The 25078-nt window shown below is 43.5% G+C and overlaps 1 protein-coding gene and 1 long non-coding RNA gene across 3 annotated transcripts in view; both read left to right on the top strand.

The window, feature by feature from the left end:
* The first annotated feature begins 688 nt into the window (after positions 1-688).
* Positions 689-25078, top strand: part of UBTD2 (ubiquitin domain containing 2) — a 73397-nt gene continuing 49007 nt past the window's right edge. Inside the window, exon 1 of one of the 2 annotated variants that reach the window (XM_005558526.5) lies at positions 689-864. In XM_005558526.5, coding sequence (XP_005558583.1) covers positions 795-864 — 70 coding nt within the window. In that variant the 5' untranslated portion in view covers positions 689-794. Of the gene's footprint in view, positions 869-25078 lie in introns of both variants that reach the window. The other variant, XM_065547050.2, reaches the window with a different exon arrangement.
* On the top strand, positions 5695-8894 carry LOC135971471 (uncharacterized). The gene is made up of 2 exons (XR_010587715.2): positions 5695-8135; positions 8450-8894. It is a non-coding gene; the product is annotated as an uncharacterized lncRNA (long non-coding RNA).

Genomic DNA, 25078 nt, shown 5'->3' with positions numbered 1-25078 from the left:
ATTTGGGAAACCGCCCCGTCCCCGCCTGCGAGTCTTCCACGACTACTTCTCGGTTCCCCCGTGCTACCCGCTTCCACCGGCAAGAAGAAACCGACGGCCGAGGAGCCAGGAACTCGATTTCGCCCCTTCCCACTCCTCTTTTCTCACTTTTGTTCGGCTTTTCCTGCTTTCCCTCCCTTCTCTCCTTTCTTCTTCGCGTCCTCCCTCTCTCCTCCTCCCCTCGCCTCCAGTCCTCCCCCTACTGAGCCCCCTGCGTCCCCTCCCCCGCCTCACCCTCGCCCCGCTCCACCCGCAGCCCCGCCCTCAGCCAATCAGAGCGCGGCCTCCAGTGGCCCCGCCCTTCCCCGGCGATTCCGGGCGGGCCGGGCCGAGCCCAGGCCGTGGGTGCGGAGGGCGGCGCCGCGGGGCGGGGGCCGATGGGTCCTGGCGGACGGGAGGCGCCGGCGCGGGGCTCGCCTGGACGCGGGTGTGCGGGGCTGTGAGGGGGCGAGGCGGGCGCTGCGGCCCGCCCGGGATGGGCCAGCCCTGGCCTGGCGGGGCTGAGCCGAAGGCGAGGGCGGCGCGCGGGCCAGGCCTGCCGAGCGGGCGGCCCGGGGGCTGAGGTAGAAGTGGGCGCGGAGGAAGGGGCCGAGCCAAGGCGGTGGGTGGAGCGGCGAGGGGGGCGGAGGCTGGGCCGCGGCGGGCGAGCGGAGCGGCGCGCCTGTCCGGAGCTCGGCGGTGGCGCCGGAGGAGGCTGCGGCGGCGGCGGCCCGGACGAGCGTCCGGAGGTGGCGGACGAGGCGCCGGGGGCCCCCATGGGCGGGTGTGTGGGCGCCCAGCACGACTCCTCGGGCAGCCTCAACGAGAACTCGGAGGGCACCGGAGGTAGGTGAGCGCCAGGGGGCAGCCTCGGCCCCCCATTGTTCCCGGCCAGGCCCGGCCACCTGTCCCGACCCCCGCGGGCCCCGCCGGGCCCCCGTGCCCCTTTGTCATCCCCTCTTCCACGTCATTCCCCGCGCTCCGCTTCCGGCTGCCCTGCCGGCCGCGGGGATCGCCCCTTCCCGCCCCAGCTGCGAAGAAAAGTCCTCTGAGCGCCGGGGACGTAGCCCTCGGCCTCGCCGATCGCTCCGCTCGGCTCGGGGAAGTCGGACCCGAAGCTGCCCTTCTGGCCACCTCACTCCCTCTCCAGCCCGTTTAATTATTGAGAAACAGGATGGCGGCGCCGGGGTTGCGGAAAAGCAAATTGATGGCGGGGGGAGGGAGCTTGATGCGTTCCCTCCAACGGGCCCCGCCACATCTTTCCGCACCCTTCCTTGTTCAGTGGAGTTGGCTGGTCTCAGCTTTCCTGAGTTTCAGATGACAGCTGCCCCGGTTGGTTCCAAATTGGCCATTTAAACCCGCGAGTTTCTGGAGCTCGGCTGGGGGAGACTCCAGTGGCCGCAGGCATTGTATTAAGGAGGGGAGGGGAAACGGTCTTCCCGGCTAAAACGTGGCTTCTTGCTAGAGCTTGGGGGTGTTAGGCCGGTGTGCTGTCGGGGTGGGCTAATCAAATTCCCATCTGGCTTACGTAGAAGGAAAATTATGCAGGATAAAAGTACAAATGCAGTTGGACTCTGACTTACCCCAGTAAGATTAGTACTTTAAAAGTTTTCTAACACGGGAACGCACATCTACTTTATAGTAAAGGCGTGCTGAGGATAGGTATTTTAATTCAATCAGTAGTAGTTGTAGTATGGCAGTATAATAATAAAATTAGTTCTACCTTTATTTGACCTTTGGTTACGTCCATTCTGTAAAATATTTTAGTTATAAACAGCCTTTAGGCAAAGATGATAGCGTTGGTTTGATTTTTGACCTAATGTTAGCCGCCTTAAAATGTGCATGTTTGTAAATTTTTAAATTGTTTGGGTATGGGAGGGTTTACAACTGTTTCTTAGCATACTGACATTTAGACCAGTTGCTTGCCATGTCACTTAAGCTCTCTTCACAAACCATGTACACCTAAGTTTTTTGACTGATGGATTTCCTGGCTTCCATGATGGTTAGCCATGCCACTTTATTAAAATCTATGGGTATCCTGTATGGCTAAATCCTGGGTAAATAACTTGAGAACTCAGTGAAAGTTGTCTTGAAAAAGTCCATGAAAATGCTACTTTATAGTGTATTTTATGTCGTAGCATTATTACTGGCACATTGAGACCCTCAGTGACAACAAAGCAGGAAGATAAAAAGGGCATGATTTAAAACAGCCTTGGGTTAAGGTCAAATTGGGGGTCAAAATGAATCTTCCTCTAGTTGTGGTGGTCATTAATGGTTCTGAAATATATTAGTATTTGTTATAGCTAGTGTTTGGTTTTAATTAAATTTTTTTCACACTCATTTTAATATTGTCGTAAGCATTTTGTTCTTCTCGGTAATGCATGTGGATTAATTTATTTAAGCCTTTTGGTAGTGTGACTTATGACCAGACAGGCATTATTAATATGGGCTTTAAAAAGCGTGAAATCTTAGCTTTGGGTAATTTATTACCAGTGGTATCCAGTTAGATAGCTATAGTATCAGTTTCTTTGAGGACTGAGTTCTCTGGACCATAAGCTGTGCTATACATAAAGTTTAGAAAAAGGAACATCAGCCACCAAACGTCTTTGTATTCTTTTGGAGAGAGTGCATGGGCCCTGATGTAACTGGGGTTGGGGAAGAGGCTCTTGGGCTAAAGGATTATTTCTGGAATTTGATTATGGACACTTTTATTCTCCATTATTGTCGTGATAATTAAGAGTTAATTGTGGTTTAGTGAAATTAACTCAGGTGTGTTGCAGGTTAACGTATAAAAAAAATTATTGCTTATTAAGTAGATTGTTGGGAAGGGAAAGACTTTTTCCTGAGGGTGTTGGCACAGATCCCTAGCTTTTCAAACATACTGTGGTAGTGAGTGAGGTTTGGGGGGGTTGTGGGGAGCTTGGTTTGGTTTCTCCAGACAGGTTCTTGCTTTGTCGCCCAAGCTGGAGTGCAGTGGCACAATCACAGCTCACTGCAGCCTTGACCTCCCTGGTACAAGTGATCCTTGTACCTCAGCCCCCCGAGTAACTAGGACCATGAGGTGCATTCCACCACACCCGGCTTATTTTCTTAAAATTTTTAGTAGAGGCGGGTTTTGCCGTGTTTTTAATCTGAATGTATTTGGTTATGAAAATTGTTGTATCAACATGGAGTCTTCACATGCTTCTTATAATGGGTTTAAACTTTTCATGACAGGTTTAATTACATTCACCAACCAGGCGGGGTGGCTCAGGCCTGTAATCCCAGCACTTTGGGATGCTGAGGCGGGAGGATTGCTTGAGCCCAGGAGTTGGAGACCAGCCCAGGCAACATAGTGAGACTCTGTCTTTAAAAAAATAAACAAAATAATTACATTCACAGGGTTTTGCAAACATCACCATTTTGGAATAGCTTGACCCTTTCTAAATATCAGCCAGCCTTAGTAAGAAAAAGATTTTTAAAAGTCTTTTGACCATTTGAAATACTATACTTTCCTTTTTCCCTCTGAATCCATCTCTTATGTATGCAAGTAATTATGTATATATCAATAAAAGCTTCCTCACTAGGTGTATTACTTCTTTGAAGGAGTTTGGGAGATTTTTATAAGAGACTGTAGAATGTGGAAGTGGCTTAATTCACATTCTAGGCTTTGCATTATCTGCTGTTTTGGAATTAATTGTTGTATTTTCCTCTGGCGTATACCTTGCCTAAAATTTAGTTTTTGAGCTCCAGCTACTTAGGCTTTTTTTAAATAAAAAAAAAACTTTTATTTTTATATTTTGTTACTGAGATAGGGTCTTGCTCTGTCACCCAGGTTGAAGTACTGTGGCATGATTATAGTTTACTGCAGCCTTGAACTCTTGGGCACAGGCAGTCCTCTGGTCTCAGCCACTTGAGTAGTTAGGCTGCTTTTTTTTTTTTTTTGAGATGCACTCTTGCTGTGTTGCCCAGGCTGGAGTGCAGTGGCACGGTCTCCGCTCACTGCAGCCTCTGCCTCCCAGGTTCAAGAGATTCTCCTACCTCAGCCTCAGGAGTAGCTGAGATTACAGGTGCCCACCACCATGTCCAGCTACTTTTTTTGTATTTTTAGTAGAGACGGGGTTTTACCATGTTGGCCTGGCTGGTCTTGAACTCCTGACCTTTAAGTAATCTGCCTGCCTATGCTTTCCAAAGTGTTGGGATTACAGGTGTGAGCCCCTGTGCCCAGCCTGCTTTTTTTTTTTTTTTTAAATGCCTACTTTTAATCAAGGCAGGTATGTCATAGAAGTTATGTAAGATTATTTAACAGTTCTAAGCTTCCATGCTCCTAGAATTTCCCATTGGTTTGACTTTTTTTTTTTTGAGACGTAGTTTCGCTCTTGTTGCCGAGGCCGGAGTGCAGTGGCGTGATCTCGGCTCACTGCAACCTCCACCTCCCTGCTTCAAGCAGTTCTGCCTCAGCCTCCCAAGTAGCTGGCATTACAGGCGTGCACCACCATGCCTGGCTAGTTTCATATTTTTAGTGGAGACGGGATTTCACCTTGTTGGTCAGGCTGGTCTTGAACTCCTGACCTCAAGTGATCCATCCTCCTCGGCCTCCCAAAGTGCTGGGACCACAGGCGTGAGCCACCTTGCCCAGCCTGTTTTGACATTTTTAGACATTCTGTTTGGTTCTCCATCTTATTATAATGACATTGTGATGCTGGAGTCGGCACTTAGGACCTCTAGACAAGCCTTTAGCTTGTCTGGCATTTGCTAAGGAATTAAATCCTTTATGATTTTTAAAAATAAATATGTGGGCAGAAAATCCAATAAAATTGTATTAATTGAAGACAGCCAACAAGCTTTTCTTTTTTTCACCTCTTAAATGAAAGTATAGTGATGTACAAAGTAACTTCTCACCTTCTGAGTGTGTCATTTATTTTGTACATTCAGTGCTGTCCTAAGAGAATTGACCGTGGTGGTCACAAGTTTTCAGGTTTACGGAGAACAACTGAATGCTGGACATTCATTCCTTTAGTAGTCTCTATTCCAGAATGTCTCGAGAACATCACGGAGTTCTTTCAGATACCTTATAGCAACCTTACAGACACCTACTCAATGAGTAACAATGGTTTTTGAATAGCATCTACCATTTATCCAGTATTTATTATATAACAGGTCCTAACAACCCTATGAGGTGAATAGTATCTCTGTCTCACAGATAAAGATTGAAGCCTAGAGCTATTATTCCGTTAGAGCAAAAATAATTTTGTTCCTTGCCATTACTTTTAATGGCAAAAACCGCAATTACTTTTGCGCCAACCTTTAATAACTTGCTCATCATCACATAGCTTATAACTGGCAGTCAGAGCTTAAACCCAGAGCTGCTATAAAGAATGCTAGTTTTCTGTTTTTCCCTAGTTTACTTTTTTAAAATTGTGGCAAAATTGGCCAGGCCCAGTAGCTCACGCCTGTAATCCCACCACATTGGGAAGCCAATGCAGGCAGATCACTTGAGGTCGGGAGTTCAAGACCAGCCTGGCCAACATGGAGAAACCCCATCTCTACTGAAAATACAAAAATTAGCTGGAAATGGTGGCAAGTGCCTGTAATCCCAGCTACTCAGGAGGCTAAGGCAGGAGAATTGCTTGAACATGGGAGGCAGAGGTTGCAGTGAGCCAGGATCACGCCATTGCACTCCAGCCTGGGTGACAGAGCGAGACTCCATCTCAAAATAAATAAAAATAAAATTGTGGCAAAACGTATAACAGAATTACCATCTCAACCATTTTTAAATGTATAATTCAGTGATATTGATTATATTCACAAAGTTATATGGTGTAGAATCATGTAATATTTGCTTTTGTTTGTGGTTTAATTACCATAATGTCTCCCGCGTTCATCCTGTGGTAGCATCTGTCCTTTTTATGGCTAAATAATATTCCATTGTATGTATATATACCGCTTTTTTTTTTTTTTTTTTTCCCCCTCCATAAGGCAGAGGCCTGCTCTATCGCCCAGGCTGGAATGCAATGGTGCCATTCCATTGCAGCTCACTGCAACCTCCACCTCCCAGGTTCAAGCGATTCTCCTGTCTCAGCCTTCCGAGTAGCTGGGATTATAGGCACGCACCACCACACCTGGCTAATTGTTTTTTTGTGTTTTTAGTAGAGATGGGGTTTCACCATGTTGGCCAGGCTGGTCTCGAACTCCTGCCCATGTATATACCACTTTTTTTTTTTTATCCATTCGTCTGTTGATGGACATTTGGGCTGCTTCCACATTTTGGTGTGAATGATGCCGCTCTGAACTTTGGTGTACAAGTATCTGTTTTCAGTTCTTTCAGCTGTATAGGAGTGGAATTGATGGATCATATAGTAATTCTGTGTTTACCTTTTGGAAAAATTACCAGATTATTTTCTACCACTTATTCTTACCAGCAATGTATGATGGTTCCAGTTTCTCTGTATTTTCACCATCACTTCTTATATTCCATTTTTTAAATTACAGCAATTCTGAAGTAGTATCTTGTAGTTTGATTTGCATTTTCCTGATGAGTAGTGGTGTTGAGCACCTCTTTTCATGTCCATTTATACATCTTCCCTGGAAAAATATTTATTTATGCTCTTTGCTCATTTTTTGAGTTGTTTCGCTTTTTTTTTTTTTTTTTTTTGAGTTGTAAGAGTTTTATGTATCTTGGATATTGAACCCTTATCAAATATATGATTTGCAGATATTTTCCCCCATTCTGTGAGTTGTCTTTTCATTCTCTTGATGGTGTCTTTTCATGTACAAAGGTTTGTTGTTGTTGTTTTTTAATAGACTCTTGCTTTATTACCCATGGTGGAGTGCAGTGGTGTAATCATGGCCTACTGCAGCCTCAACCTCCTGGGCTTAGCCAATCTTCCTGGTTCAGCCTCCTGAGTAACTGGGACCACAGGTGTGCACTACCACAGCCAGCTAATTTTTAAATTTTTTGTATAGACAGGGTCTTCCTGTGTTGTTGAGGCTGGTCTCAAACTCCCGGGCTTAAGTGATCCTCCTTCCTTGACCTCCCAAAATGCTGGGATTACAGGCATGAGCCACTGTGCATCACCTGAAGTTTGTAATTTTAATGATGTCCGATTTATCTATTTTTTCTTCTGTTGCTTGTGCTTTTAGTTTCAGTTTTAAATATAAAGTAACCTTTCACTGATGTATATAGAATAGAGCTATAGCCAATTAATTTGCAAATCTCACAGCTAACATTTGCTTTCTCAACAAGAAGTAGAAAACTTTTATTTCCTCTGTCTGATCTGATGGATCTGATGAAAGGTTATTAGCAGTGAAATGGTTCATAAAAGTCGACAATTCAGTTAACAGGGTAGCTAAAAAAGAAAAAAAGTTGACAAAAGTAATTCATGAATGTACTTCGTCTTTTTGTTCCCATTTTTTGTTTTTTGTTTTTTTTTTTGAGACAGAATCTGCTCTGTCACCCAGGCTGGAGTACAGTGGCATGATCTTGGCTCACTGCAGTCTCCGCCTCCCAGGTTGAAGCGATTCTCCTGCCTCAGCCTCCCAAGTAGCTGGGATTACAAGTGCGCACCACCACGCCTGGCTAATTTTTGTATGTTTAGTAGAGACAGGGTTTCACTATGTTGGCTAGACTGATCTCGAACTCCTGACCTCAAGTGATCCCCCACCTCAGCCTCTGAAAGTGCTGGAATTACAGGTGTGAGCCACTGTGTCCGGCCATTTGTTTCCTTTTTTTGTCTTCTCCCTTCCCTCCCTTCTCTCCCCCTTTCTCTTCCCTCTTTCCCTCCCTCTCTTTCTTTGTCTCTGCACCCCAATAATGAACCTTAAAAATGAAAGCATCTGTCCTAAGAGAACATAATGCAACTGGCCCACGTGTACGGGGTCAGAAGGCTTGGGGGACTGGTCTTCGCCCCAGTTGATTATCTAGCTCAGTTTGTAAACTGATAGTACATGAGTCACATCCAGTCAACAAACATGCTTTATTTGACCTGTATGTTTTTAAAATCATACCAGATAGAAGAATGATTATGAAGTAAAGCTTGGAAGTGGTTGTAAATAATACATGCATGGGGTAATGGTTGATAAAGTGGCTGCTTTGGCTTGAGCAGTGCGTGTGAGAGAAAATGATAGAGAAACGACAGGTAGGCCGGGCGCGGTGGCTCAAGCCTGTAATCCCAGCACTCTGGGAGGCCGAGACGGGTGGATCACGAGGTCAGAAGATCGAGACCATCCTGGCTAACACGGTGAAACCCCGTCTCTACTAAAAAATACAAAAACTAGCCGGGCGAGATGGCGGGCGCCTGTAGTCCCAGTTACTTGGGAGGCTGAGGCAGGAGAATGGCGTAAACCCGGGAGGCGGAGCTTGCAGTGAGCTGAGATCCGGCCACTGCACTCCAGCCCGGGCGACAGAGCGAGACTGTCTCAAAAAAAAAAAAAAAAAAAAAAGAAACGACAGGTATTGAGTAGGATGTTACTGTGGACTCTTGAAGAGCTTATCATCTGATGAAAAGAGTGTACTGACTGCTAAATATCATTCACTAAATATTAGTTGAACCACTGTTATGTACTAGTTACTGGGATTACAACAGAGGGAAAAAATCTCTGCCCTCAAAGGAATTTACAGTCTAGTACTTTGCTGCTCAAAAAGTTTTGTCTCTGGATCAGCAATATTGGTATCACCTTGGCAGCATGTTAGAAGTTCAGAGCCTCAAACCCCACCTTAGACCTACAGAATCTGCATTTTCACAAGATTCTCAAGTGATTTCCTATGTACATTAATGTTTGAGAAGCACTGGTATAGGATTGCCTAAAGTGGGAAGAGACTAGGGCGAGGAACCCATCAGGGAAAAAAACAGCATGAGTTGGTGATTTATTGGATGTAGGGATACAGAAGAGAAAAAGAGAAGTAAAATAATACGATGTTTATGAACCTGAGTGACCAGGAATATTGAGGTAGCTTGGCAGGTTTTGGGGAATAAGAAAGATATCTGGCCGGGCACGGTGGCTCACGCCTGTAATCCCAGCTCTCAGGGAGGCAGAGGCGGGAGGATAGCTTGAGCCCAGGAGTTCGAGACCTGCCTGGGTAATATAGCGAGACCCCGTTCTCCACAAAAAGAAAAAAAAAAAAAAAAAAAGACAAAAAAAAAAAAAAAAGAAAGATATCTGGGAGAAGCCCTGGTTTAGCATTCAGTATATGTTAAGGTATAGGTGACAGAAGAATGTTTAAGTGGAGTCACCATTTAGTGTGGCACGGAAATTTAGATAGGGAACTCCTAGATGCTTAGGGCTATGATTGTGGATTTTGGGATCAGCTGGGGTGAGTTGACTGAAGGTGTAAAAGTGAATGACTGCCAATAAGTAAGTGAAAGAGGAGACGAATACTAAGAATTGAGTCATGAGAGTTTCATAAAGGGTGAAGCAATAAGAAAATCACCTCTAATCAGGCCTGACACATAGTAAGTAGGTACTTAGTATACTGAATTTTGTTGAATTGGGAAATAGGGAAGCAGGTTTCTGCTTGTAAAACTAATCTGGTTGCATTTAGAACAGATCATTCTTGAAATTTCAGAAAATAATTTGGTTCAGTAACTTGGTTCTAGCTATGGTGTGATATAGTTTGACTGTGTTCCCACCCAAAACTCATCCTGAATTGTAGTTTTCATAATCTCCACGTGTCATAGGAGAGACCCGGTGGGAGGTAATTGAATCATGGGGGTGGTTACCTCCATGCTGTTCTTGTGATAGTGAGTGAGTTCTCACAAGATCTGGTTTTATAAGGGACTTTTCCCCATTTCGCTTGGCACTTCTTCCTCCTGCCATGTGAACAAGGACGTGTTTGCTGCCCCTTCTACCGTGATTGTAAGTTTCCTGAGGCCTCCCCAGCCCTACGGAACTGTGAGTCAATTAAACCTCTTTCCTTTATAAATTACCCAGTCTCAGGCAGTTCTTTATAGTAGCATGAGAACGGACTAATACATGATGTTTGCAAAAATTCTAGCTGTAGTTTGTTACTCATATCCTAAAACAAGGTAGATTTCTTGGGTATGCAATTCCAGAATATACCAGTAGCCCTTTTGAGGTTGGTGTGGTTCAGGACAAACACATTCTCTATAAGACTTTCTTCACCAAGAATGTCGTGTGTACTTCTTTCTTATGTATTTTCAGTGTCCATTGTATTCTACACATCATCTAACTGGTTTATTGAATTTTCTTATGCTTCTGTTCTTTGGGTTGTGCCAATAGTAAAGAGTAAAACAGCCGGGTGCAGTGGGTGACACCTGTAATCCCAGCACTTTGGGAGGCTGAGGTTGGCAGATCATGAGGTCAGGAGATCAAGACCATCCTGGCCAACATGGTGAAACCTTGTCTCTACTAAAAATACAAAAATTAGCTAGGCGTGGTTGCATGTGCCTATAGTCCTAGCTACTCAGGAGGCTGAGGCAGGATAATCGCTTGAACCTGGGAGGTGGAGGTTGCAGTTAGCTGAGATTGCGCCACTGTATTCCAAGCCTGGCGACACAGTGAGACTCCATCTCAAAAAAAAAAAAAAAAAAAAGGTAAAGCAAAATTGAGCATGAGGAGGACTAAAGATTTAGTCTCCTTTTACCCCTAGTGTGATAGTGGAAGTAAAAATCCTTCGTATTTTCTGGGTCGGTGAACTCCGGGGCGTTATGAGAGAGGTGCCTAAAATTTCATACCACTTTGGCAAGAGACTTGTAGGATATTTACTTGATAGAAAGCAGAAGGCAGCAAATTTTACTAGGATAAGTGGAGTTGTGGGGAGGGGACCAAAAGGAAAATGGGCAGCAAGAAGACACAGGTTGAAAATACAGTGGTATTCTGGGTAGGCAGGTCTGTCAGGTATGGGAACTTAATATATAGGTCAAGGAAGCTACAGTTGGAAAATATTGGACATGGGGAGAGCTGAATCCTCTTTGCGAAAAGTTTTAGCACTAGTGTTTACGTTAAAAACTGACATGGGCCATTGTAGCTGCTCCCTGATCATCTACCTTCCATTGGGCTAGTCCCACTCCATTTTCAATTTTCTATCAATAAAGGATTGGAATTTATGTTGGAAGTTTTTTTTGTTTTGTTTTGTTTTGTTTTTGAGAGGGAGTCTGTTGCCCAGGCTGGAGTGCAGTGGTAGGATCTTGGCTCACTGCAACCTCTGCCTCCCAGGTTCAAGCAATTCTCCTGCCTCAGCCTCTGAAATAGCTGGGATTACAGGCGCCCGCCACCATGCCTGGCTAATTTTTGTATTTTTAGTAGAGACGGGGTTTTACCACGTTGGCCAGGCTGGTCTCGAACTCCTAACCTCAGGTGATCCGCCCGCCTCGGCCTCCCAAAGTGCTGGGATTACAGGTGTGAGCCGCCATGCCCAGCCAGAAGGCATTTTAAAAGAAGAATCTTGCAGTGGACATTATGTGAGGATTTTTTTCATCTCTAATTTAAATTTATTTAGGAATCAGTTATTAGTGCTGCATTTTATGGACAGAAACTTTAATCCATTAGACATGATAGCAATTTTTATTCTTCTGACTTTTGATAGCCCTAGTCTATAATGCCTCTTCTTTGGACAGATTTTAATAGATGGGTTTTATTTTTAAATCTGCCTGATTTTCTTACTCTATATGCAAAGCTGTGTATATAACAAAGTACCTTGTTAGTACTACTTTACCCAGGTGAGTCCTCTAATGAGAATGATTATGAGTATTAAATCACTGGTAACAAAATTTTGCCTTTACATTGATGCATTTATCTCTTGTAGCTTTTGACCAAAACACATTCTTACCTTGTTGCAGGAAAACATTAGGTTTATTTAGTTTAAGCAACATGATCAAATTAACTGGACATGATCAATTTGCTGATTTAATGATTCTCATTTTTTCCTTACTGCAGACCACCTGAGTGGTTATCTTCATTTGGGGGGCCACTGCACCTGATTCTCCTCATGCACCTCCTCATCCTTCGCATCTTTCCGCTTCTGCTTATCTGGCAGAACTAGGCTGTCAGCAAGCTTTTTCTTGAGTCACTGGTAATTCAAGGACCATAGGCTGAGACTTTACTAATGCATATGTACTTAAAGATGCATGTGTGTTGGCCAGGAACAATCAGCGTGTATTTGTCTTGCATCAGCTACTTTGACATGCCATCAGCAAGAATCGAGTTTGGTTTTTAATATAACCGTATATTGAGCTGAGCAGTTAAATACTGCTGAGTGTACATTGGGTGTTGTAATGCCATATTTTTGCATGTTTGCAGTGAAACTTAGAAGTTTCCATTATTGCTGTTTTCTGAAGTGGAATTTCTGTTGAAGTTAGACATCTAAGAAAAATGAAATATTTACATGTGAAAATCATTCTAAATGAATTTTATTTGAGTGTGAGGTCATAATTATATTTACATTTGCTCAAAACTTGACTAAGTAATTAATTAGTGACTATTGGGCTTTTCTGATTGAGTTCTTACCCTCACAGTAAAACCTTTAATTTTTTTTTTGCATTTATTGTAGTGGGCTTTTAGGTATAAGCAAGGTCAAACTATTTCTTTGCATTGGTTCGTAGTTTCCATTCTTGTGGGCTATGTGACAATATCAAGGGAGTGGAGTAACAAATAGTTCAGTTCATTTAGTTATGAATCTGCCTTCAACTTAGGGCAGGCCCTTTATTTCTTAAGTGAGTTAAGATGCTTCTTCCTGAAACTTTAAAAAATAGTCTCCATTATTCCAACTCCCAGCACTTGACCCTAGCTGTAATTAGAGATACAAATAAGGCCTGCTGTGTGATATTAAGTACCTTATGGCCTACTTGCGGAATCATACATTTAGGTAGAACTTAGTAAAGTTTAAAAAGTCTCTACAGCAATCAATATATTATATAAGTTCAAGGAGGAGTGGGGAGCAGGGTCAGAAAGCGTCACTGAAACAGTAATACAAGAACTTGGTCTTGTTTTTGTTTTTTGAGATGGAGTCTTAGCTCTGTCGCCCAGGCTGGAGTGCAGTGACGCGACCTCGGCTCACTGCAAGCTCTGCCTCCCGGGGTCACGCCAGTCTCCTGCCTCAGCCTCCTGAGTAGCTGGGACTACAGGTGCCCACCACCACGCCCGGCTAATTTTTTATATTTTTAGTAGAGACGGGGTTTCACTGTGTTAGCCAGGATGGTCTTGATCTTCTGACCTTGTAATCCACCTGCCTTGGCCTCCCAAAGTGCTGGGATTACAGGTGTGAGCTACCTCGCCCAGCCCAAGAAGTTGGTGTTAAAAGAGGATTAGATGAAGAAAAGGCAGAGAAGGGCATCATTCTGTATGTAGAGGAAATTACTTGTACAGAGAGAGCATAAAAAAGAAACGTAGCGTTTAGGCGGATTGCTAAGAAGCTTGTAGAGGAGATAGGTGAAATGTGAAGTTATTAAGGTATGTTATTAGATTTGGGAAGGCAGGATTGCCATAATCAGACCAAGTTGTGAGACTATATTATAGGTGATATTAATTAAGTGGTTTAAAATTTTTGTTTTTTATGCTTCTAACAGGCAATTCCCATGTAATGCTGCATTTTGCAAGGTTATTTTATATAAAATTATAATGTACTAGGTTATTATAGTCTAACAGATTTTTATTCTGTTATAATTTTAATGCTACAGGTTGGACACCCCTAATCCAAAATTAGAGGACTTCAGGTTTTCAGATTAGGGATACTCACTTACTATGTGTGCTGCAAGTATTCAAATCTGAAAAACTCTAAAATTCTAGGCTGGGTGCGGTGGCTCACGCCTGTAATCCCAGCACTTTGGGAGGCCAAGGTGGGCGGATCACGAGGTCAGGAGATCGAGACCATCCTGGTGAACATGGTGAAACCCCGTCTTTTACTAAAATACAAAAAAATTACATTGGCATGGTGGTGGGCGCCTGTAGTCCCAGCTACTCGGGAGGCTGAGGCAAGGGAATCTCTTGAACCCGGGTGGCAGAGGTTGAAGAGCCGAGGTCACGCCATCGCACTCCAGCCTGGGCAACAAGAGCAAAACTCCATCTCAAAAAAAAAAAAAAAAAAAAAAATCTAAAATTCTAAATACTTCTAGTTTCAGAACTTTTGAATAAGAGCTATTCAATCTGTGTTGTCACAGATTAAGCATAAGAAATGTATTTAAATTAAAAATTAGGGCAAGTGGTGGCTGTGCCTGTAGTCCCAGCTACTTGTGAGGCTGAGGTGGGAGGATCTGTTTGAGCCCATGAGTTCAAGGCTGCAATGAGCTGTGATTGTGCCATTGCACTCCAGCCTGGGTGACAGAGCAAGACTGTCTCTCTTTTTTTTTTTTTTTAATTGAGACAGTCTTGCTCTGTCGCCCAGGCTGGAGTGCAATGATGCAATCTTGGCTCACTGCAACTTTTGCCTCCTGGTTCAAACGATTCTCCTGCCTCAGCCTCCTGAGTAGCTGGGATTACAGGTGTGCACCACCACGCCCAGCTAATTTTTTGTATTTTTAGTAGAGACGGGGTTTCACCACGTTGGCCGAGCTGGTCTGGAACTCCTGACCTTGTGATCTGCCTGCCTCAGCCTCCCAAAGTGCTGGGATTACAGGCGTGAGCCACCGTGCCTGGCCTACCCTGACTCTTAAAAAAAATGTGTTTAACTTTTTTTTTTTACATGCACTTGTATGTTTGTTACAGAATCAGTCTGTGTCTCTTAAATCCCAATTTTCTGGCATATGGAAAGAATTTGGTCTAAGATTCTTCAAAGCACTTGGGTTTTAATCTTGTTATGGAAAGAGGCCTCCATTAGCTGTGTTCGACTCAATTTCTTTCATTGTTGAAAGGAGTGGATGGATTAGACCATCTTTACCAAGGTTACATCCAATTCTTTTTTACAAACTTTTTTTTTTTTTTCCACTTTTTTGAGACAGGGCCTCATTCTGTTGCCCAGACTGGAGCGCAGTGGTGCGATCTCGGCTCACTGCAACCTTAGCCACCCGAGGAGCTAGGATTACAGGCGCACGCCCACTACCACCCGGCTAATTTTTGTATTTTTCGTAGAAATGGGGTTTCACCATGTCAGCCAGGCTGGTCTCCAACTCCTAACCTCAAATGATCCACCCGCCTTGGCCTCCCAAAGTGCTGGGATTACAGGCATGAGCCACCCCACCCTGCCCAAACTTTTTAAATGACAATTTTCAAACATACTGAAAAGTTGGAAGACTCTAGTACAGAAACACTTGAACGCCTATCACCTATATTAAACAAATGATATTTTGTCATATTTATATATCTTTTTTGATATATATTCCTTTGTATATCTCTTTTTTTTTTGCACTTAACTGTTTGAAAGTAAATATAGACATCATGACACTTCAACATGAATCTCTTAAAAATAAAGCTGTTCTCCTATGTAACCACAGTACCATTATCACTACTAAGAAGGATTAACTATTATATCTTCATGACCTCTGAGATCGGGTCCATAGTCCAGATCCCTTAATTGTCCTCAAAATGTCTTTTTTTTTTTTTGAGACGGAGTCTCGCTCTGTCACCCAGGCTGGAGTGCAGTGGCCGGATCTCAGCTCACTGCAAGCTCCGCCTCCCGGGTTCACGCCATTCTCCTGCCTCAGCCTCCCAAGTAGCTGGGACTACATTGGGCCGGGCGCAGTGGCTCACGCCTGTAATCCCAGCACTTTGGGAGGCCGAGACGGGCGGATCACGAGGTCAGGAGATCGAGACCATCCTGGCTAACACGGTGAAACCCCGTCTCTACTAAAAATACAAAAAATTAGCCGGGCGTGTTGGTGGACGCCTGTAGTCCCAGCTACTCGGGAGGCTGAGACAGGAGAATGGCGGGAACCCGGGAGGCGGAGCTTGCAGTGAGCCGAGATCGCGCCACTGCATTCCAGCCTGGGCGACAGAGCGAGACTCTCAAAAAAAAAAAAAAAAAAAAAAAATTTTATAACTGGGATTTTCCCCCCCAATCAGATATTATCAGCATTTAGACATGCATTTGTCACTTCAGTCTTTTAAAATCCAGAACTACTCCTCCTCTTTGTCCCTATGACATTTTCTTTTTTTAAGATGGGATCTCACTCTGTTGCCCAGGCTGGAGTGTAGTGGCATAATCTCGGTTCACTGCAACCTCTGCCTCCTGGGTTCAAGCAATTCTTCTGCCTCAGCCTCCCAAGTAGCTGGGGAATACAGGCGTACCACCACGCCCAGCTAATTTTTGTATTTTTTGGTGGAGACAAGGTTTTACCATGTTGGTCAGGCTAGTCTTGAACTCCTGACCTCAAGTGGTCTGCCGTGCCCGACCGACATTGATTTTTTGAAGAGTCTTGTAGAATGTACCACAATCTGGATTTGTCTGAATGTGGCCTTGTATCATTTGATGTGTGCTCTAGCCTCTGTTTTCCCTGGAAATTAGGTAGATTTAATTCTACAGAGGATGGTTTAACTCTTTTCCAGGCTACAGTAGATCCACACTCTTCCCACTTCTCTTTTTCTGTGTTCCAACTAGGATAATCTTTCATTATTGACCAACTCTGAGCCTTTTTCTCATTTTTCTACCCATAAATAATCTTGCCATTTTCTGAACTTCCTTAATACTATTCTTATAGTACTTATCCTCCCCACTCTATTTAAAAAAAAAAAAAAAATTTCTATCATGGCTGTTTTTATACATTACTTATCTTCACACAATGTAAGCTGCATTGGACCTGGGGCAGAGTACTGGTTCTCTCATAATGCTTTAGGCTCAATTATCATTTGTGTGGAACACATCTTTGACTTTTTAATGGCATTGGAAAGAAAATAATATGCCCTTAATAGAAGGCTTTCTTAGTTCTAGAACAGGAGCTTTGTTAAATCGGACCATATAGTGTAATGAAAAGATCTGGGAGTCAGAAGAACCCTTGAGTGCTAGTTCCTCTCATCTTCCATTTCTTTATGACCTTAAACAAGTCAATTGACTTCCCAGCTTTCGTTTTTAAGTATGGTAGATGAAATCAGTAGATTCAGACGTTAACATGGAATCTTCTTTTTTTAAAATCTGACATTGAACACTAACATATCAGCCTCACTATTTGATTTCTTTATATTTTATTTTGATGGTATGGAATCAGTAAAGTCCTGGTACACAAAAACATTTTTAAACCTGATTTAGAGTCTCATAAAGTTCTGTAGGAGATTTTAAGTTTGAATCACCAACATCATCAGCTGTACTCAGAAGTTAAACACATCGTGTCAAGCAGTGTGATGATTTAAGTTATATTTTCTCTGAGTATTTTTGTTTATGTTGACGAGAGCATATACTTAGCAGATGCATCTGAGCTTGCTGTGACATTTAGTGGAACCTAGACATCCATGTACTGTGTTAATGTGCTCACTTGTACAGTTTTACAGGACTGGATGTATACACCATGCAGACCTGTGGTTTTCCCAGTCAGTAACACATTTGCAGGAAGTTTCCCAAATTTCATATATGCGTAAAGATGACAAGAGAAACTTCATTCCAGTGCCTTTACAATCATTTTGACCTGGTGGCATAAGCTAACGTGTCTCATGATGGTCTTCATATTAGAAACTTAACATTTGTGGAACTTTTTATTGTAGTTCTTAAAAATAGCAAAAATGTGTTTTACAGAGTAATCTCAGTGATGTTTATGGATCTCTGAAGCAAGTGTTTCTTTTGTTCTCTTGGGTTCTTTGGAATCAGTTTTTAAAGTCATATGGTAAGATCCTAGGGAAAATCTTTTTTTTAAAGAGAGGCTCTCACTCTGTTACCTAGTGGAGTGCAGTGATGTGATCAAAGTTCACTGCAGTCTCAAACTCCTGGGCGGTCAAGCAATCCTCCTGCCTCAGTCAGCTTCTAGGATAGCTAGGATTATAGGTGCACACCACTGCACCTGGCTTTTTTCTAAAATTTCTAAGTTTTTTTGTATAGATGGTGTCTTGCTTTGTTGCCCAGGCTGATCTTGAGGTCCTGACTTCAAGTGATCTGCCCTGCCTGGGCCTCCCAAAGTGTTAGGATCACAGGCATGAGCTACTGCAGCCGACCAGCTTTTGGCTACTTGATGTACTGTAAGTGAAGTTGTTTGTTTATGATGTGAACCTTACCTCTTAGCCCATTTGAAGCTAGAAATGCGACTTAGCAGTATTAGGCCTACTCTCCCTATCTCTCACCTGACATTACTTTTCTCCTTTCTCTCTTGGGCATAAAATATTGCATCTCTTTGCCTCCAGTTGGAGCAGACTTATATTATGTTTAGCCATAGGAAATTCAGACGGGAAGTACTGCATGGAAAAGGGGCCAGTGGATGAGATGTGTTTGACAGTTTGGCTGTGGCTTGTGAAGTAGGAACCAGAATAGATGGCATGCTAAGAAGGACCTGGTAGGTAAAGTCTGGTGTCTGCTCTGCTGTTGTTTTAAAAATCTGACTGTTGCTTATAAAGAATGGATTAGATTCAGATGAAACAAGTGGGATGCTGATACAGTCTTTACATCTAGTGACTCACGCACAGCTTCTTCCCATTTTAGGGCTTTCATGCTGTTCCCTTTACTTGGAATCTAAACAATGTGTGGTGCTGGGCACGGTAGCTCACACCTGTAATCCCAGCACTTTGGGAGGCTGAGGCGGGTGGATCACCTGAGGTCAGGAGTTCAAGACCAGCCTGGCTAACACGGTGAAACCCCATCTCTACTAAAAATAGAAAAATTAGCCGGGCATGGTGGTGCATGCCTGTGATCCCAGCTACTCAGAAGGCTGAGGCAGGAGAATCACTTGAACCTGGGAGACAGAGGTTGCGGAGCCGAGATCTTGCCACTGCACTCCAGCCTGGGTGACAGAGCAAGACTCTCTCAAAAAAAAAAAAAAAAAAAAAAAGTGGTGTTTTTTATTATAGTTCTTAAAACTAGCATGTCCCTCCCATTTGCTTTAAAAAATTGCTTTTAGAAATTATTTCTTTACTTATATGCTTCCCGTCTTCCCCCAGAATATTGTAAGCACTGTGAGGGCAAGGATTTTGTCTGATTTGTTCTTTAATATACCCATGGTATCTGGTATAGTGCCTAGTACATCTGCAATAAATAGTTGTTGCTTGAGTAAATAAGTGAAATAATGAATAGACAGTTGTGGCTCTTTTATCATTTGGAGAATGAAAAGTTTGCTACTTGGCTTTAATTATTTCATTTGGGTTTTGGGTGAAATTATTTTATTACTGACTGGTTCCTTAGTTGTACAGAAGCCTATTATCTTTAGAGAGACTCTTTACAGTAATTAACTCAGATAGATTCTTATTTGCCTGGTGAAAGGAGGCAGTGATCTAATTTGCTTGTTAAGAGTTTCCTACTTATTTTGTGTTTGTGTATTTTATTCTGTCATCCTTAGCAAACCTAGTGGTGACCTGACTTGCTTTGGAGGTGAACAGAGGGTTAATTGCATGTATAGCCTATTCAGCCCAGTGGAATTAGGTTGCCCTTGGGCTGATCTGTACTTATGTTGAATGAAGCAGAAATTCAGGCTTCATGTGCAGCCTATACTGAGTACTGTATAAATAGGAAGTAATGACAACAACTTTTAAGAATTCTCTGAATTTTTTTTATTTGTTTTTTTTTGGTTTTTTTTTTTGAGATGGGGTCCCCCTCTATCTTCTAGGCTGGAGTGCAGTGGCGCAACCACAACTGACTGCAACCTTGACCTCCTGGGCTCAAGTCATCTTCTCACCTTAGCTTTCTGAGTGGCTGGGACTATAGGCGCATGTCACTATGCCTGGTTAATTTTTTTATTTTTTGTAGAAATGGGGGTCTCACCATGCCCAGGTTGGTTTCAAACTCCTGGGCTCAGGTGATCCTCTTGTCTTAGCCTCCCAGAGTGCTGGGATTACAGGCATGAGCCACCATGTGTGCCCAGCCCCTTGGGTTATTTTTTTTAATTTTTAAATTTTTTTCTTTTTTGAGACAGTCTTGCTCTGTCTCCCAGGCTAGAGTTCTGTGGCGCTATCTTGGCTCACTGCAACCTCTGCTTCCTGGGTTCAAGTGATTCTCCTGCCTCGGCCTCCCAAGTAGCTGGGATTACAGGCGTGTGCCACCACACCGGGCTATTTTTTTGTATTTTTAGTAGAGACGGGGTTTCACCATTAGCCAGGCTGGTCTTGAACTCCTGACCTCAAGTGATCCACTTGCCTCAGCCTCCCAAAGTGCTGGGATTACAGGTGTGAGCCACCGCGCCTGGCCAGGTTGCTTTATTTTAAGCAGACATTTTAGAGGATGTTGGAGGAGGAGGAGGAGAAGAATCTGAGGACAAGTTATTGCTGGTACTGATTTTTAGAATACTTGTCGAGGCTGCAGTGAGCCGTAATTGAGCCACTGCATTTCAGCCTGGGTGATGGTAAGACCCTGTTTCAAAAAAAATAAAAGTAAATAAAATACTAAAGACTAATTTTATTTCAGGGGTCAGGCTTATTCATCCTTGGCCGGGTGCAGTGGCTCAAGCCTGTAATCCCAGCACTTTGGGAGGCTGAGACCATCCTGGCTAACACGGTGAAACCCCGTCTCTACTTAAAAATACAAAAAAACTAGCCGGGCGAGGTGGCGGGCGCCTGTAGTCCCAGCTACCTGGGAGGCTGAGGCAGGAGAATGGGATAAACCCAGGAGGCGGAGCTTGCAGTGAGCTGAGATCCGGCCACTGCACTCCAGCCTGGGCGACAGAGTGAGACTCCGTCTCAAAAAAAAAAAAGAATTATTCATCCTTTATCTTTTTATTTGAAACCACATTTCACCATATAAAAATTAGAGCCCAGGTGTGTTGTTGCGCACCTGTAGTCTCAGCTACTCTGGAGGCTGAGGCGGGAGGAGTGCTTGAGCCCAATCTGGCAAGGTTCCATCTCAAAAAAATTACACACGTGTGTGCATTGTATCTTGGGGAGAATTTATTACTCAAGTTTTTATAACTTTATATAACATACAATTTAAACTTTATAACATGTTTATGCCTTTATAATACATGCCTTGTATTATGAGATGTTTAGTAATACAGATATATTTCACAACTTCCGTCCTTATTTTTACTTACAAAAGTCTCCCTTCCCAACTCTTGTTATTTTCACAACAAATGTACCCTGAATACACCTAGAGACATACTTGAACTTGTATGTAAGTATCTCAACAGTGATTTAATAAACAATGGGTACATAATAAAATACCAGTTGAGGCCGGGTACTGTGGCTCACACCTGTAATCTTAGCACTTTGGGAGGCCAAGGTAAGCAGATTGCTTGAGCTCAGGAGTTCAAGACCAGCCTGGGCAAGATGGCAAAACCCTGCCTGTAGAAAAAAATTAACTGGGTGTGGTGGTGTGCACCTGTAGTCTCAGCTGCTTGGGGGGCTGAGGTGGGAGGATCGCTCGAGTCTGGAGGTGGTGGCTGCAGTGAGCCACCAAGATCGTACTACTGCACTCCACCCTAGGCAACAGAGACCCTGTCTCAAAAAAAAACAAAACAAACAAAAAAAACTAGTTGAATGCATATGAGTGTATCTTATTGAAGTTATTAATAGCTTTTCAGTTGTTTAAGTTTCACAAGTACAATTAACAGACATGAAAACTGTGATTGTTTTTTGTTTTTTGTTTTTGTTTTTTTTTGAGACGGAGTCTCGCTCTGTCGCCCAGGCTGGAGTGCAGTGGCCGGATCTCAGCTCACTGCAAGCTCCGCCTCCCAGGTTTACGCCATTCTCCTTTCTCAGCCTCCCGAGTAGCTGGGACTACAGGCGCCCGTCACCTCGCCCGGCTAGTTTTTTGTATTTTTTAGTAGAGGCGGGGTTTCACTGTGTTAGCCAGGATGGTCTCGATCTCCTGACTTCGTGATCCGCCCGTCTCGGCCTCCCAAAGTGCTGGGATTACAGGCTTGAGCCACCGCGCCCGGCCGGAACTGTGATTGTTAATGACACTCTTTTTTGAGGAGTCTCGCCCTGTCTTGTGGGCTGGAGTGCAGTGGCGTGATCTTGGCCTACTGCAACCTCCGCCTCCTAGGTTCAAGCGATTCTCCTACCTCAGCTTCCCAAGTAGCTGGGAGTACAGGCACATGCCACCATGCCCGGCTAATTTTTTTTGTATTTTTAGTAGAGATGGGGTTTCACCTTGTTGGTCTAGAACGCCTGACCTCAAGTGATCCGTCCACCTCAACCTCCCAAAATGCCGGGATTATAGACATGAGCCACCATGCCTGGCTGTTAATGATAGATTTTATTGTACATTTTTATTTTTGAAGAATCTTCATATACATTTTCTTGATTTTTCTTTTCTTTTTTGAGATGGATCTCTCTCTGTCACCCAGGCTGGAATGCAGTGGCACGATCTTGGCTTGCTGCAACCTCTGCCTCCTGGGTTTAAGTGATTCTTCTCTCTCAGCTGCCCAAGTAGGTGGGATAGGCGTGTGCCACCATGACCAGCTAATTTTTTGCCTTTTTAGTAGAGATGGGGTTTCACCATGTTGGCCAGGCTGGTTTCGAACTCCTCACCTCACGTGATCCACCTGCCTCAGCCTCCCAAAGTGCTGGGATTACAGGTGTGAGCTACTGCTCCCGGCCACATTTTCTTGATTCTTAAAAAGATCCACTGACTTTGATGAAGACTGATATTAATATTGACATCTTATAGTGGAGGAAACTGAGGCACAGGGCCTCAGTTCTGATTTTGATCTGAAAGAGAAAAAGAGTAGCCAAAACTGTAAGCTTTGTCTTCTGTTGTCTGGTTTAGTATTCTCTCTACAGATGGTGGGGGTTTTTGGTTGGCTTTTCTTTCCTTGCAGTAGAAGTGTATGTGAGTGAGGCCGGGTGTGGTGGTTCATGCTTGTAATTCCAGCACTCTGGGAGGCAGAAGCAGGCGGATCACTGGAGGCCAGGAGTTTGAGACCAGCCTGGCCAATATGGCGAAACCCATCTCTGTTAAAAATACAAAAATTAGCTGGATGTGGAGGCGCATGCCTGTAATCCCAGCTACTAAGGAGGCTAAGGCATGAGAATCACTTGAATCTGGAAAGCGGAGCTTGCAGTGAGCTGAGATTGTGCCACTGCACTCCAGCCTGGGCAACAGAGTGAGACTCTGTCTCAAAAAAAAAAAAAAAAAAAGTGTGTGTAATTGTTTTCCTTCATGACAGTAAACACAGTTATTATCTAACTGGATCAAGTAGAAAAAGGCATAATCCTTGTGCCCCTTTAGTTGGTTGTATTCTTTCTCATTATCTTTGCCTTTTATCCCAGGCTGAATGTTTTCAGCTTAACACTCCATTCAAACTTGACTTGAATTTAGCAGTTGAACTGTGTGGGGAAAGAAGTTTCCTTGAGCTCCTTGAGGTACAAGAAAGGAAGGCATTGTTTTTTGTTTTTTTGTTTTTTTTTTTTTTTTTGAGACAGAGTCTCGCTCTGTCACCCAGGCTGGAGTGCAGTGGCCGGATCTCAGCTCACTGCAAGCTCCGCCTCCCGGGTTCCCGCCATTCTCCTGTCTCAGCCTCCCGAGTAGCTGGGACTACAGGCGCCCGCCACCTCGCCCGGCTAGTTTTTTGTATTTTTAGTAGAGACGGGGTTTCACCGTGTTAGCCAGGCTGGTCTCGATCTCCTGACCTCGTGATCCGCCCGTCTCGGCCTCCCAAAGTGCTGGGATTACAGGCTTGAGCCACCGTGCCCGGCCAAGGAAGGCATTGTTTAATCTGTAGAAAGATTAATAAAATTTTTCTAGGCCTGTGCTCTTCAATCACTTAGTGGAGTATTGGAAAATCTATCTGTTATAAAGTGGTGCTTGTTCCAAGGGGTAAGTTGAAGGAGATTACATGAAAGTGTTCTCCTGCACTTAGAGTATCAGCATATGGTCATTTGGGGTCACCTTCTGGTTTTATAGTTGATAAAGGCAGCAGAGACATTCTTGCTTCCTAAAGTATCTTACTTAGAAGTGGATGGCGGGGGGAACCTACAGTGGTCCTGTAATACAGAGTTTCGTTATCATAGCTTGTGCTTTTTCTGATAGTCACCCATTTTTGTATTGGGCAGTTACCTGGATAATCGTTTAAACTTGATGGTGATTCAAGAGCTTTTAAGGCTTTGATCATTGTTGTATTGCTAAACATTAACACATAGGGCCTGTTGAACAGACCCTGGCTTTCACTGCTCTGGGTTTGTGATGGCTGCATCATGTCACAGAGATGATCTTCCTAAATGAATCAGACTAGTTCATATTCTCTTTAAATTCTCGTAATTTTGAAGTTGAAAGTTGAGATGTGCCACAACATATAACAAGTAGGACACAGTGAAAAGGAACTTTGGAAACAATGAAATGATACCCAGTACTTCTGGAACGAACATCGAGTGAGACACTTAATCTGTAACAAGAGCTCTGAGAATGGGAAGAATTGCTTATCTGTTATTGAATGAAATGACATGTAATAGTCTTGGAAGCAAGGAGACCATCTTTCTGCTTTGTATCAGTTGTAGGGTAGGAATAGGTTATTGTGGGTGTTTTTGTATTTTAATATTACATTTGCTGACTAGAACTTATGATATACCCTGCATAAGACAAGCACGTAAGTGAAAAAAATAACCTTTTTTCTGTAACAAGCAATCCTTAAACATTTTAAGAAGGGAATAATGAGTAGGAACAGAACTTATGCTTCAGTGGTAAAGACAGGTTTTTCAGCGGGGACAAGGATGAATACTAAAAGTCTTATCTGTAGGAAGTTTCACAATTGCTCGAAGAGGGAGGAAAGAAGTTTTCAGATAAAACATTAAGAGAGAATAAAGAAAATTAAGATGTATTAATAGAATAAAATTCAGTTTCCACCAAGAAATAGTTCTGATTTAATAAAAAGTAGGAAGTATAAAATACATTGGCAGGTTATTGTTGCAGCAGAATCTCAGGGAAATATAAAATTTTAACGAATAATGATGATTAATGATCATTATTTGTCTTTGCATTTACTCTTTTTTTTTTTTTTTTTGTGAGGGGATGGGGGCGGGAGGCGGGACAGACAGAGTCTTATAGTCATTTTTAAAGCTCTCAACAGGGCCGGGCGTGATGGCTCACTCCTGTAATCCCAGCACTTTGGGAGGCTGAGGTGGGCAGATCACGAGA

This window comes from Macaca fascicularis, chromosome 6, assembly GCF_037993035.2.
Source record: "Macaca fascicularis isolate 582-1 chromosome 6, T2T-MFA8v1.1".
Lineage (NCBI taxonomy): Eukaryota > Metazoa > Chordata > Mammalia > Primates > Cercopithecidae > Macaca > Macaca fascicularis.
The sequence above is the reverse complement of the archived record's forward strand: the minus strand, read 5'-3'. Positions and strand labels throughout refer to the sequence as shown.